Here is a 15,766-nt window from a genome sequence, read left to right on the forward strand (position 1 = left end):
ATTATTTGGATCGAAATGGTGTGCAGGGATACGACAGAAAAAGCAGGAGATTGGAATTAGGTATCAAAACCAATGCATGGGTTGAATCGCCTCGTCTTACACTGCAACCGATTCTTTCTGATTGTACATCAACTACACCTCCCACAGGTCTCTGCGAGCAGGAGATAATTCCTGCCCAGTTAGCCGCGATCGCTTGAAGTTGATTGGTCATTGCCGTGCGACATTCCGCTTACGAGTGGTTAATGCAGCTGTCCATCATACTCGGGCGCGGACGTGTAACGTCATACGGATATACGTTATGACGTGAACGTCAGTGGCCGTGCAGCTGTGGTGATGAACCGCTGCTGGAGATGGAGGAGAGGGAGGCGTTACAGCGGCAGATCCAGCTCCTCTCCGGTGAGTATCCGAAACAGAAACCTTTTCCAGTACCTGAGCCGGGAAAATGAACCGTCCCGATCCCGGTGATGGCTATAACCGGGAGCCCAGAGTTTAGCTAACAGAAAATGTCCGGCCTGAGTCGACTTTACAGGCCCTGATCCTGACTGACTGTATCTGCACTGATGGTGGTACCTGGAATTAACTCTTGGAAAGGTCTTCACCCAGTTAACAATACTGGTTAGCCCAGGACACTTTAATGTTTGTACATACACCGTGTCAGCACTCTTCAGTCGCATTAAGAAAACCTGCCATTGCTGGAAATCAGAAATTGCTGGGAAAACTCGACAGGTCAGGCAGCATCTGTGGCGTGAAAGAAGAACGGTTCTGAATGAGGGTCTCTGGATCCGAAGCATTAACTCTGCTTTCTGTCCACAGATGCTCTCAGACCTGCTGAATAATCCTAACAATTTCTGTTTTTGTCTCTTCGGTCAAAAGGTTGTCTCAGGAGGTTCGGTGAGTTCAGTTGTCTGGATGGCTGATTTCCAATGCGGAGTGACGCCAACAGAGTGGGTTCAGTTCCTGTACTATCTGAGGTTACCATGAAGGATTGTCTTTCTCACCATCTCTCCGAGGAGAAAGTGAGGACTGCAGATGCTGGAGATCAGAGTTGAGAGTGTGGTGCTGGAAAAACACTGCAGGTCAGACAGCATCTGAGGAGCAGGAGAATCGATGTTTCATCAGGAAGGGCAACCTGATGAAGGGCTTCTCCTGCTCCTCGGATGCTGCTTGACCTGCTGTGCTTTTCCAGCAGTACGCTCTCTCACCATCTGTCCTCCCCAAGGTGTGGTGACTCTTAGGTTAAACCACCACCAATTGTCACTCTCTGATGAGAATGCAGCCATATGATCTGATAGGGTTATGGTGACTTTACTTTGTGAGCTGAAACCTCACTCCAGAGACATTGTCTAGGGTTGGCAGTCCAGTCCAGTCAGAGGTGCAGTCTTTCACATGATATGCCAAATTGTTTGTTCCTAATGTATTCTAGAAAGGAGTGTGTGGTACTTTTTGAGAAAGAACGCAGAGTTCTTTCTCATTTCCAGGTGAAATAACAAAAGCTAATTTTTATAATTATTTCTTTAACATAACAAAATATCCCATGGCAAAATAACCAATGTTTATCTTTTAACCAGTAAATATTAGATTATCTTATCCATTTGCTTGTTCTGTGTGGAATGCTGCTATGTATAAATTGTTCTGTTTACTATATGGTGACAGTGACTATATTTTTCAATTACTTAGTTGTGTGAGGAACATGTTAATTAGACAGTGTAAAAATTGATGATTTTTCTTTGTTGTTTACTAATGCTTGGTTTTGCCTGTCTTGATCTGATAGAATAATGCAAGTAGAACTTTAAGATGAGCATTTGAAGTGTTTGGTATAGAATAACCTGATAGTCAGTTTCATGATTGAATCAAATTAAGATATAGGCAGAGACAGCCAAAAGGCTTTGTTAGTTAATAATGTACTGGCAGAGGCTTTCTTCCTCTGAACTGCAGAAATGAATGCTTGCCCAACGAAAACAAGAGATGTGGGAAACTATGGATCTGTACACTGCAAGAAAAGGACAATTGAATCTCTTAAGTATTATCAATATAATGTCACAATGAAAAATCCAAATTGTTGAGGAAAACGAAAAGGTACAAAGTGCATGTGTTAGTACATGCTTTAGAATTTGATAGAGTATGATCCATCTAAGAAAGTATCAAATTATAACACCTGCAATTTATGACTAATCAACGATTGTTTGCTATTATTGCTGCAAAGTGTACTGTTATTATCAATAGTTATGGTACGGTTAATCTTCAATGAACTGTGGACCATTACTTTGAAAAGTAGCTTTCTTTGTGTCTCTGTTGGGATGCATTTGATTTGTTGAAATTTCTGTTGAATGAGAGACAAGTGCCTGACTGATCACTCTTTTCTTCCTTTGAAAGATACTTTGAGATTTTGCATCCATCTGAATATGCAGACAGGATCTTGTTGCAGTGTTATCTGAAAAATTGTATCTTTCACACTCGATTGCCTTTGGTACTTGTTTGGAATCAAAATGTGTGGTGTAGGAAAAGCACAACCGGTCAGGCAGTGTCCGAGGAGCAGGAGAGTCGGTATTTCAAGCATAAGCTCTTCATCAGGAATTCCTGATGAAGAGCTTATGCTTGAAACATTGATTCTCCTGTTCTTCGGATGCTGCCGACCGGCTGTGCTTTCCCAGCACCACACGTTTTAACTCTGATCTCCAACATCTGCAGTCTTCAATTGCTCCCACTTGATTGGAATGCCAAGCTTGAGTTAGTGTACATTTGCTTGAATTTATAACCTTTGACTTTGAAGGTGCTACCACCGATGCAAATTGTTGAGTTTATTCATGTCCCCTTTAGATAGTTAATGGTACCTGTTAGTTTGGTTAATTTTGTAGCTGTCTCATTTGAGCCAAAACTTCATGAGTCTAAGAACATCTTTAGGGCTTGAACATATAATTTGGTATCCTACTGCTATGTAAAGAAAGATCTTGCATTTATTTTGTTCCTCTCAATTCCTCAGGATGTCTCAATGCATTTCAGTCAATGACCTTTACGTTTAGTCAAAATGTAATGCTGTATAATTTTCTTATCTGCTTCAGACTACCAACATGGGAATACAACAAATCAATTCTCACGAAAGTAGTTATTCATGTAATTTTCTGTTTGGGGTTTTGAACAATATGGTGGTTATGTTGTTTACAGAACAAGAAGCACTTCCGTGGATCACAAGAGTAGTGTGTTGAGACAGATGAGACCTATATAATTACAAGACTTTTAAAAATGTTTTCAGTTCCCTGCCCCAACTAAAGTATTGGTGCATTAATTTCAAATTCATTTTTTGTATGTTTTCTTTTCATCCCCACAGCTCTTATAACCAACCATAAGAATGTCCATGGTGATGTGCCGGCAAGTACTGAACCTAATAATCTACACATGCAAGGGCTATGGACGAGTAGCAATCATAAATACACATCTGTCAACTCAAAGAACTTTCCAGCAGGTTCAGAAACGAGCAGTTCATGGCGGACAAAGTACTCGCTGGTCAATAAGAAACCCATCAACACGTGTAGTGAGACACCTGCTCGTGAATCTCGAAGTGAGATAATGCCTACTATTAGACATAAGTTAAGCACTATCAACAAATATGTGGTCGGGACAAGTGGATCAGAAGCAGGCAGCTTAAGCAGCAAGTCTTCCAGATTAGTTCAAACAAGTCCAAAAGCACAGTCTTTACTGGCTCTGAATTCTGAGTTAGAATTGAAAAACAATAAGCTGTTGGCACTAAAGGAGAAGTTGCACAAAGTGAAAATGGCAAGGAGGATGGACAGAATAGGTGCCGTTACATCTCTCTCTGCAGAAAGTCCTACACTGAAAAGTACAAAGAAGCAGGACGAAGAAGGACAAGTGCCTAAAACAGAAGAACAAATTAGTATTGAAGTAACAGGAAAAACCAAGATGAAGATTCCTCTCAGCTGTCGCAGAGTAAAGCACGGATTGACAGAGATCCAACATGTTGAGTCAAGTAACAGTACTAGTTCAAGTCCAGAGGCATCAATATGCAAACTTCCAAAAACTTCTGTGAAGGGTATGATTCACTGCATGGATGGTGATAGTGCAGGTGGATTTGTGGGTAAATTCCAGCAAGTTGTTGAGTTAAGTGATAATGCCCACGCTGGTCCTGAATCATCAACAGACAAGTCACAGAAAACATCCCTATTGCATAAAATTGCTGAGTTGGACAAACGAGCCAAGAATGATTGTATAACTTTGGGAAAACAGCAGAATGTTTTAAATTCTGTAGACCAAATACCCTGCAATTCTTCCCCAATTAAAAAATCCAAATATACATGGCAAAAGGAAGACATTGGTACTGATGCTCGAGGCCAGAATGAGACTTTGATGGCAGTGAGGAAGTCAGTTTCAGTTGGTGCTTCCCAGGTTCAAACACATGTAGTGCAAGGCTCTTTGAAGTCAAAAGCCTCACTTACACACAAAGTACCGAAGAAGCAAAGGAGTAACACTCCTGTTTCCAGCAGAGCTTACAAGGAAAGGAAAGCAAACTATGTTTGGGTTTCAAACACTGCCAAATCAAGCCAGGCTTCTAGCCAAATTACACTAAAGTCTGTCTCACCAAAGTTGATTAAAAATACCACACGGTCTGTTGCTATGGGAGATGATGGTGTAGCACTCAATCCAAGCCTGGAGCTCAGATGTTCAGGAAAGCTGAGAAAGACCGGGTGCTGTCACAAGAGAGGAGCATTGTCAAACAAGTACTACTGGAAAGCAGTGGAGACTGTTTCTCCTTCAAAGTCTCTCTATCAATGGAAGTCACAGCACTCATTCCTGTCGGAGCCTGCAGTACATCGGATGCGATCTATAACGCCAAAGAAGCTCGAGTCTGGTCCTGACATCGCCAAAAAGACATTGTGTGGGCCTGGATCTTCTCATTACAAAGTGAAAAGCAAAACTAAAATTATCAGAAGAGGTGGAAGTTTGTGGTGAGTCTATTACTTTTGAACTCTTAACAATTTTATTGTTGCAAATTTGATACTTTATTATCATCATGTGAAGCATCTTAAGACATTTTAGTGCACTAATAGTTATATAAAATACAGGTTGTTTCTATTCGTCCATCAAATGTGGACTTCATTGGCAGGACTAGTGCAGAGTACTCCAGCTAGGTGTTAACCAAGCTATTGTTCAGCTCCGGCATAATCTTCCTCCTCTTATAATTTAATGCTGTGATTGATAAAGGCAAGTTGCCTTCTTAACTACTCTATTATATTGTCTTGCTGTCTTCAAGGATCTGTGAACAAGCATCATAAGATAACCCCCTTCCTAGTGTCCAACCATTCATTGAGCGCTCTCTCATCTTGTTACTTCTTTCTAAGTGCATTACCTCATTTTTTTCAGTGTTAAATTCCATCTGCCACTGATCTGTCCATCTGATCAATTCATCTATGTCCTCCTGTTACCTAAGACCACCTTTCTCATTGTGATGTTAGTGTTGCTGTAGAGAAAATGATGATGAACTGCCACCTTCAGCTGCTGTGGTCTACTTGGTGTAGGTTCACCCACAATGCTGTTGGGGCAAGGGTTCCTGGGTTTTTACCCAGCAACACTGAAGGAACAACTGTATATTCCAAGTCAGGATAGTGAGAAGAATTTGCAGGTGGTTGTGTTCTACTTCTGCTCTTTTCCTTCTTTATTCTGTTGGTCATGGGTTTGGAAGGTGCTGCCTAAGGAGCCTTAATGAATGTCTGCAGTGCATCTTATAGATGGTACACTCTGCTTCTATTGACCAGTGCTGGACGAAGTGAATATTTGTGGATGTTGTGCTAATTGGGCAGGCTCCTTTGTCCTGGCTGGTGTCACACTTCAAATCATTTGAGTTTCACTGATTAGGTTGAGTGGAATGCATTATGTGTCACTTTTAACATCTACCTTGTGGATGGGCTTTGAGGAGTCAGAATAAAGGTTACCTGCTGCAGGATTTCAAGTAGCTCACCTGCTCTTGTAGCTACAGTGATTAATTTCTGGTCATTGGTGACCCCAGGATGTGGATAGTGGGGGATTCAGTGATGATGCCAGTGAATATCAGGGCGATCAGTAGATTCTGTCTTGCTGGAGACTATCACTGCCTGCTTTTTGTGTTTGGCGAATGTTACAAGTCATTTGTTGGATATTGTCCTGGTTCTGTTGCATTTAGATATGGACTATTTCAATATTTGAGGAGTTGCAAAAGGTGCTAAACATTGTGCAGCCAACAGCAAAAATCTTCACTTCTGACCTTATGATGTAGGGAAAATCATAGATGTAGCAGCTGAAGGTTGGTTGGACTGGGAATATTACCCTGGAAATCTAGTCTGGAGTTGTTGTGATACAGTGGTCATTTCTTAATCTCTGAGTGAGGAGGAGTGAGTTTAAGTCCCATCTACTCTGGAGGTGTGTCATAACATCTCTGAACAGGATGAGTAGAAAATATGTACTCTGGAAAGCAGTGAAGACTGTTTTCACTATGAAGTCTCTCTATCAGTGGAAGTCACAGTGCTGTGACTGGATGAGCTGCAGTTATAGTTCAGAATCATGAGTTTATGTGCTGAATAATAGCTAATTAGGGTTTTGGACACAAGTACGAAAGTAAAACGCATTTTTGTCGAAAATACAGTTTTAAATTGCTTAGATAGTTTCTTGCCATGAGAATCTCATGTGCCTTTTAAATGACCTTAGTGCTGCTGGCTCTGACAGTTTTTTTTCCCAGAAAATGTTGGTTAGGACACTATTGTTACTTAAGCTGCACAATTCAAATTAATGGATGTCTTTAAATTATAACAGTTAAACTGTTTTTGTATGTCAATTTATACGTTTAATTTCATCTATATTACTGGGGAAAGGTGTTATTTGTGGGCTTTTAGTTAGTATTGTTGCATTGCTCATCCTTAACTTCCTAAGGTGGTAGTCAGTTGCCTTTTTGAACACTAAAATTCATGTACACCATTGTGCTTTTTTACAAAATCCACTCATGAGACATGGATGTCACTGACTCGGTTATTCCTCAACCTTAGTTGCCCTTGAAGATGGTGGTGAGCTGCATTAGATTAGATTAGATTACTTACAGTGTGGAAACAGGCCCTTCGGCCCAACAAGTCCACACCGACCCGCCGAAGCGCAACCCACCCATACGTTTACCCCTTACCTAACACTACGGGCAATTTAGCATAGCCAATTCACCTGACCTGCACATCTTTGGACTGTGGGAGGAAACCGGAGCACCCGGAGGAAACCCACGCAGACACGGGGAGAACGTGCAAACTCCACACAGTTAGTCGCCTGAGGCGGGAATTGAACCCGGGTCTCTGGCGCTGTGAGGCAGCAGTGCTAACCACTGTGCCACCGTGCCGCCCATTCTTGAACTGCTGCAGCCCATTCGCTGTAAGTTTGGCCTGATGATAAAGGATCTGGTGGTGCAGTGATAGTATCCCTACCTCTGAGCTGGGAGGCCTGGATTCAAGTCCCACCCGGTCTGGAGTTGAGTAATAACATCCCTGAATAGTTTGATTTAAAAAAATGTACCCACAATGACATTAGGGAGGCAGTTCCCAGATTTTGATGCAGCGGCACTGAAGGTGCGGTGATATAATTTCTAAGTCAGGATTGTGACTGTCTTGGAGGGGAATTTGCAGATTCATGTTTGAAAGCAGTTTTTCACCTGTTGTTTAAAGATATCCAATAATTTGAACTCGCAATTTAATAGCTACACTGTCTTTACCAACTTGTATTTATTGCCCTTGTCCTTCTGGATGCTAGTGGTTGTGAGTTTGGAAGCTGCTGTCTTAGAATCTTGGGACAAGTTCTGCAATTCCACTGCTGCTACTGAGCATCGATGGTGAAGGGATTGAATATTTAATTGGTGCCAATTAAGTTGGTTGCTTTGACCATGATGGTTTCAAACTGTTGGCACTGCACTCATCCAGGCAGATGGGGAGTATTCCGTTGTGCTCATGCCTTTGGACTTAATTTAAAGAGTGGGGAAGTGAGTTACTGACTACACGATTTCTTGCCTCTGACCTGCCCTTGTAGCCACAGTATTTATGTGCTAGTTCAGTTCAGTCTCTGGTCAGTTGTTGATAGTCCACTGAGCGTCAAAAGAAAATGGTTTGATTCTGTCTTGTTGTTGATGGTCATTATATCGCACTTCTGTGCTGTACGTATTCGGGAGGGAGTCACGTGAATTTGACCCAGCAAACTGTTGGGTCCAAATTAAGTCCAAAGTTCTTAATGGGGTACCATGTGATTTGGAAGTGAGCTTGCATGTTGTTGCAGTCCCTTGCATCTGCAGCTTTTGTTCTTATAGCTGGGAGGCCTGGATTCAAGTCCCACCCGGTCTGGAGTTGTGTAATAACATCCCTGAATAGTTTGATTTAAAAAAATGTACCCACAATGTTCTTAGATTTGGAAGGTGTTGTTGATGGATCTTCGCGTTGTTGTTGAGCATCTTGGTGCCAGTGTGCACTGTTGAATTCACTGGAGGGAGTAAATCCCTGAAGCAGTGGATGTTGTGTTGCTTATGCAGCCTATTGCTTTGTTCTATACTATGTTGTGTTTTTTGAGTGCTGTAGAAATTGCTCAATTAGGCAAGTAGTAATTTTGTGCCTTATAGATGGGAGGAGAGTTATTCAAGATTGAATATCCCCATGGGCTTTAATCTGCCATTAAAAATGGAGCTACGATGAACTACCTTCTTACCAGTCATCTTTATTTGGATAGTTTTCTTTCCTAAGACTTGGTATAACAAAGTTCATTTCTGTTTCATCAACATTACCAGTGTAGGTCAATTGATATGGGTGAGTTAATTTAATGCCAAATGATTAAATAATTAAATTTAATGAATTTGTTGTAGAGTGAAAGCGGCAGTCACTGATTATATTTTTTGTCTTGTGCCTCCGCACTAAATTACAACTTTTTGTGAATCTTGTGTACTGTCTGGCACTGACCTGAATTCTGAAACCTGTCTATGCTCACTTACAGATCATTTTGTTATATGGTGTGTTTCGTCGATGCCAATTTGTTACAGCGAATATGCAATGCCGTTTCTGCATTTAAAATGTGTGTTGGCTGTAACATGATTACAGTGTCAACAGCTTAAGCACTGTTTCTAAAGTGCGATTCTTTTTTCTTCCCTATAACTCGGGATTGCTCAAGAACACCACCATGTTATCGAAGAACTGATTTGTAATTGAGGACCGAGGGTTAGATGACTTCCCAAGTGATAATGACTGTTTTACCAATATTCATTAGCGTACTTCACACTTTTAGTTGACCTGAATACTTGTTATTCTTTTTCAAACACATCATGAAAGATCATGTGGTATCCTTTAGTCTTGTTTTTTTAAAATTTATTCTTTCATGGAATTTGATGTTGCTGGCTGGATCAGTACCGTTGCCCATCCCTCTTGTCCCCAAGAAGGTGTATGTGAATTGCTTTCTTGAACTACTTCAGTTCATAGGCAGTAGATAAACCCAGAGTGCTGTTGGGAAGTAGTTCCAGACCCAGTGACACTTGCAGGTGATGTTGTTCCCATAAGTCTATTGGTGTTAATCTTCTTGGTTGTAGAAGTTCTGTGATTGGAAAATGCTGTTGAAGAATGCATGATGTGTTGCTGCAATGTCTCTTATAGATAGTACACTCTGCCCTGCATCAGTGGGCGGCACAGTGGTTAGCACTGCTGCCTCACAGCGCCTGAGACCCGGGTTCAATTCCCGACTCAGGCGACTAACTGTGTGGAGTTTGCACATTCTCTCCGTGTCTGTGTGGGTTTCCTCCGGGTGCTCCGGTTTCCTCCCACAATCCAAAGATGTGCAGGTCAGGTGAATTGGCCATGCTAAATTGCCCGTAGTGTTAGGTAATGGGTAAATGTAGGGGTATGGGTGGGTTGCGCTTCGGCGGGTCGGTGTGGACTTGTTGGGCCGAAGGGCCTGTTTCCTCACTGTAATGTAATCTAATCTAATCACCGGTGGAAAGATTGACAGGGCTTTGTCCTGGATGGATTCAAGCTTCTTGGGCATTCTTGCAGCTACACATGTCCAGTGGAGGATATTCAATCACTCTCCTGACTTGTGCCTTGTAGATGGTGATGGAAACAGGAGATGAAATTCATCTGCAAAGTTTCCCTGCTGCTTTTGATAGCCACGGTATTTATATGGCAGAGCATAGGCTTAAGTGTGCACATACGCCAAAAGTGATGGACTGCTATTTGCACAATTTTATAAGGTAAACCAGCAAGTGCATGAACAGATTATATTATGAGCAACTCAGTCAGGAAAATTATACTACCTAAATTTAGAATTGGTCAGATTCTAAAACCTTCCCTTTTAAATCTTTCCATTAAAGTTTGTGTTAAATATTTGGTAGGAGTTCTTCCTAAATATATTCTACTTCACTCCTCTTCCATTATCCACCCAATATATACAATTTTTTTTAGATGAAATATTTTCAGACATTCTAGCATTTTTCACAATCTCATTAATACCATTAGAGGTTAGCAATGAATTATTGAGCCACAAGCTGTTCCTTTGATGTACCTTAGCAGCAATAAGGAATCCAACAATCTACAACTGTGTTTAAATATGTGTATGTTTTAGCTATGAAATAGAAAGACTAATTGGCATATCTGAACTGTCTTGAGTGTTGTCATGGTGTGACAAACTTCATAGTCCTAGATCTAAGTTTGCTTTGTTAAGGTTTGAATTTAACCATTTTATTATGATTCAACTTGAGATAATTTTTTGGATTTCTCTCTTAACTGTTCGTACGCATGCATCTGTTCAAGCTTTTATTTTGAAGCTGAAATACTCATTGTCAAGTCTTCAGTCTGCATTGGCAAAATATAGAATTCTGTCTTTAATTTTTGTACCAACTCCTTTTTGAAAAATAAATAATCTTGCTTGGTCCCATATCCAGCCCCCTCTTCTCCACAAACTGCAAGTTCCTTGTCATGTACCATTCAGCTGTGCCTTAAAATTGCTTGTGAAATCTGCTTCCTACCACTTTTTTAAAAAATGTAAAAGATTCTGATGAATGAGTGGAATGCATAAATAGGAAAGGTTTAGAAGGATATGGGCTGGAAATGTGTTGCTGGAAAAGCGCAGCAGGTCAGGCAGCATCCAGGGAACAGGAGAATCGATGTTTCGGGCATAAGCCCTTCTGCGCTTTTCCAGCAACATATTTCCAGCTCTGATCTCCAGCATCTGCAGACCTCACTTTCTCCTTAGAAGGATATGGGCCAAGTGCAGTGAAATGGGGTTAGTGTGGATGGACATTTTAGTCAGCATGGACCAGTTTGGGCTGAAGGGCCTGTCTCCATGCCGTATTACTCTGAGTGAGGGAATGGAAAAAAAAAGTCCTCGCTTTAGATTTTGTGGGTAATAGTTCGAATTTATGGAATTTGACTTCATCCTTGTCAATCTGTTGGCCACTGATGCATCTGTCCATGGCATGTTTGGTAAGAGTGATCACTGCCTAGTCCTTGTGGAGATGAAGTTCCACCTTCACATTGAGAATACCTTCTTCATGTTGTGCGAACGATTGCAATGCTAATAGATCTATGAGCTCAAGACTGGGCACCCAAGAGGTGCTGTAGGCCATCAGTAACACAATCTGCACCCTCATGACCCAGTATATCAAAGGTCTGTTTCCATGTTGGATAACTCTATGACTCTAACCTTCACTCAAACATTACCATCAAGTTAGGGAATCGACTCTGCTTCAATGGACAGTGCAGGAGGGAATGCTTGCATAACCACCAGGCAAACCTAAAAATGAAGTGGTAATGCAGTGAGGCTACAAAACGGGACTACTTGCGTGTCAAACAGCATAAGCAACAAATGATAGGCAGAGATAAGGGATCCCACAAACCATCGGATCAGATGGAAGTTGTGTAGACCTGGCACATCCAGTCATGAATAGTGGTGGACAATTAAACAACTCACTGGAGGAGAAGACTCCACAAATATCCACATCCCTAGTCAAGGAAGATTCCAGCACATCAGTGCAAAAGACAAAGAGGAATTCTTCACAGCAATCTTCAGCCAGGAGTTCCAAATGGATAATCCATCTCTGTTTTCTCCAGTGGTCCCCAGCATTACAGCTACCAGTCTTCAAACATTTCACTTCACTTCCTTCCAGTGATTTGAAGAGACAGTTGGAGATACTGGACATCACAAAGGCTAAGGGGCCTGATAACATTCCAGCAATAGTACTGAAGACTTGTGCTCCAGAACTTGTCGCACCCTTGCTAAGCTGTTCCAGTACAACTACAACACTGGCATCCATAGACAATGTGGAAAGTTTCCCAGGTAGGTCCTGTACAAATTTCAGGGAGAAAGTGAGGACTGCAGATGCTGGAGATCAGAGCTGAAAATGTGTTGCTGGAAAAGCGCAGCAGGTCAGGCAGCATCCAAGGAACAGGAGAATTAAAGTTTCGGGCACGTCAATTCTCCTGTTCCTTGGATGCTGCCTGACCTGCTGCGCTTTTCCAGCAACACATTTTCAGCTCTGTACAAATTTCAACCTGGCCATTGATCATCAATAAAGTGATACCTTTATCAAGCAGCACCTGCTCAGTAACAGGCTGCTTACTGACGCCCAGTTTGGGTTTTGCCAGAGCCACTCATCTCCTGACCTTGTACAGTATTGGTTCAAACATGGACAAAACAGCTGAATTCCAGAGGTTAAGTGAGAGTGACAGCTCTAGAGGTTGAGGCTGCCTTTGACTGAGAGTGACATCAAGAAGTCCATGCAAAACAGGAATCAATGTGAATCAGGGAAAAAACTCTCCACTGATTGGAGTCACACCTGATACACAGGAAGATGGTTGTTTGTTGGAGGTCAGCCATCTCAGCCCCAGGCCATCTCTGCAGGAGTTCCCCAGGGTATTGTACTAGGCCCAACTATCTTGAGGTACTTCATCAATATCTGTCTCTCTGTCATAAGACCAGGAATGGGATATTTGCTGACGATTGCACAGCATTCCGTGCAATTCACGACTCCGCATTTTAAAGCAGTCCGTATTCTGGCTAAAGATTGTTGCAAGGTCGTCAGCCTTTTGCACCAATGTGCTGCATACATTAAAAAGTCGCCTGTGCATGTTCTCTCTTATGAGTGCTTTACCCTCTTAATTTCCGATTAATGGTTGATGTTTGGTCAATACATACCCAAAGTAAATGCATTTCATGTGTCAGATGTTTCTTCCCATTTTATTTCCGATCTTCCCAATAGTTTTGTTTTGTTTTTACTCCTCTTAATAGCCTGATAGTAATGAAGAACGCAGCATTTTGACATTTTAGGAACACAGATTCCAAAGAAACTTTTGTGTTTTGTTCTTGGAAGTTGTATTTTCCCAGATGACTATATCCTGGTACCACGTGGTTCTGGATAGGGATTGTTTGAGGTAGTTCACTGCCACCGTTGTCTTTGCTTCATCTTGGGTCTGCTAGTGATTAGTATTAGAGGATACACTATGTGGAGTATACACCATGTGGAGTATACACCCTGTTCCTGATGAAGAGCTTTTGCCCGAAGCGTCGATTTTCATGCTCCTCAGATGCTGCCTGACCTGCTGTGCTTTTCCAGCACCACTCTAATCTAAACACCATATGGAGTGTCTACAGTAGAGACATTGTTCTTAAACAACAAGAATGTGTTTATTGTATGATAGCTGGAAGTATAACTACATTTGGTCAGGCATTTGAGAGCTGTTGGATAGATCTCCCCCCTTCAAAAATGAGTGAAGGACTCTTGTTTTCATACTCAGCCTGTATGTGACATCTGCTGAATGGTTGATGCTAACAACATGAGTATCAACTTCTTCAGATGCATTACGTAAAACAGCAAAGGTTACAATAATTTGGTCAAATAGAAATCTCTGATTGCACATATGGCTGCAGTGATAACTGCCTTAGCTGCACGCACTAATTTTGGGACAAAATGTCTGATGTGAACGCAGCTCCAACAACATGCAAAAGGCTTGACACCCATCCAGGAAGAAGCAACCTGTTTGACTAGTGCTACATCCACAAGCATTCAGTCCATCCTTCACCAACACCCGGCAGTGATGCATCTACAAGATGCTCTACAGGAATGCACCAAGGTTCGGTAAACAGCAAATCTATGGCCATTTCCATCTGGCAGCAGCTATACAGGAGCATCACTTCCTGAAAATCTCCTCAAAGCCACTCAGCATCCTGACTTGAAAGTATATTGCCATTGCTTCAGTGTCACTGAATCAAAATCCAGGAACTCCTTCTGCATTTTTTTTTGGATCCATCTACAGCAAGTGAACTGCGGTGGTGTAAGAAGACACCTAAACACCAGCATGTCAAGGACAATTATTGCCCATCACTAAATGCTTGCCCCAGCAATGACACCCATGTCCTCTGAATTAATTCTTTAAAAAGTGCAAGTGATTATTGAGATAACAAGTCCAAAAATAACGTTTATTAATTTTATTTGCTAATAACTAAATATATTTAAGGAAACAGAACATAAATGTGGATAAGATTAAATTATTGGGCAACTTGAGCCTGTTTCACCATTCAATAGCATCATGATCACAAAGGGAAGGAGTACTAATATAAATTGGAAATAGTTGAGATGTTTGCAGTCACCCTGTGACAACTCACTAAAAATAGTTAATTTACCTTGCTTGTATTTCCTGTTATCTAGCCAATCCTCTACTCATGCTAATACATCACGCCCAATACCATGAGCTCTTGCTTAATATCGTAAATGTTTTAATGGCCGTATTCTCAATCATTTTGGATGTCCAAATAAACTTAATCTACAGATTCTCCTTTATCCATCCTGCTTATTATATCCTTAAACATGGTAATGAATTTGTCCACCATGACTTCATTTTTGTAATAATGACTCTGCTTAATTGAATCCAGACTTTCCAACTGTCCTGATTTGTCTTTCTTAATAATATAATCCAAAATTTTCTGAAAAATGTTCTGTTAAGTAACCTATAGTTTGGTGTTTTCTGTCTCCCTTCTTTCGAGTGAACTACATGTGCAGTTCTCCAGTTGACTGAAATATTTCTAAAATCAATTATTTTCTGCTATTCTTTGAGTGCTTTGTGTCTTCTACATGCAGACTATACGCAATAATTGTTAAAAGTACCTGCCGTTTTCTTATTTTCCACCATTAACTCCCTGGTTTCATCCTGTAAGGAACCAGCACTTATAGTAGCTACTTGCTTTTCTTGTAGGAGCTCCTTTTTGTCTCCTTTTAGATTTCTTGCCCAAGTACTGTCATTTCTTATTTTTTAAATTCTTGTTGTTGGTTTCTTAAAAAGAAATTCAATCTTCTGCCATTAGTTCCATATTCAAAATCTGGAACGCTGATCTATATCTTTCATTTCCAAGTTAAACTAGAATTAATAAGACCTTCAGCTGAAAACACTAATGGTTAATTACCAGAATAGTCCATGTTTGCAATTGCTGAGTATTGATATGAATTTCTGACTAATTTTAAAGGAGTATAATTCCACTAAGCCTAAACACTGTTCTATTGAAAAGTAATTTTATATTTCTGAAAGAAGAATATATTACAAATTTAACATTCAATAGTTTGAAAAACTAATAGTAATTTATACCAAATTTGTAGCGTTACAGATATTTGTAAACATGAAGTTTGTTTTTCAGTTTTAAACTTTCTCAGTAAGGCACAGACAGTGCAGCTTTTTTGTAGTGTCCACCTTTCTCCATGGCACATGTATCTTAGTTAAAAACTGTGAGAAACCTCCTC

At 40.9% G+C, this 15,766-nt stretch overlaps 1 protein-coding gene across 1 annotated transcript in view; it reads left to right on the forward strand.

The window, feature by feature from the left end:
• The first annotated feature begins 268 nt into the window (after window positions 1-268).
• The window catches only part of zc3h3 (zinc finger CCCH-type containing 3), a 272,870-nt gene continuing 257,372 nt past the window's right edge, over window positions 269-15,766 (forward strand). The window contains exons 1-2 of the mRNA XM_043687898.2: window positions 269-396; window positions 3,326-4,958. Of these exons, the coding sequence (XP_043543833.2) occupies window positions 351-396; window positions 3,326-4,958 (1,679 nt within the window). The 5' untranslated portion in view covers window positions 269-350. The remainder of the gene's footprint in view (window positions 397-3,325; window positions 4,959-15,766) is intronic.

The sequence above is a fragment of the Chiloscyllium plagiosum genome, unplaced genomic scaffold (assembly GCF_037043375.1).
Source record: "Chiloscyllium plagiosum isolate Xiang-an unplaced genomic scaffold, Cpla_swu_hap1 HiC_scaffold_4, whole genome shotgun sequence".
NCBI classification, from domain to species: Eukaryota; Metazoa; Chordata; class Chondrichthyes; order Orectolobiformes; family Hemiscylliidae; genus Chiloscyllium; species Chiloscyllium plagiosum.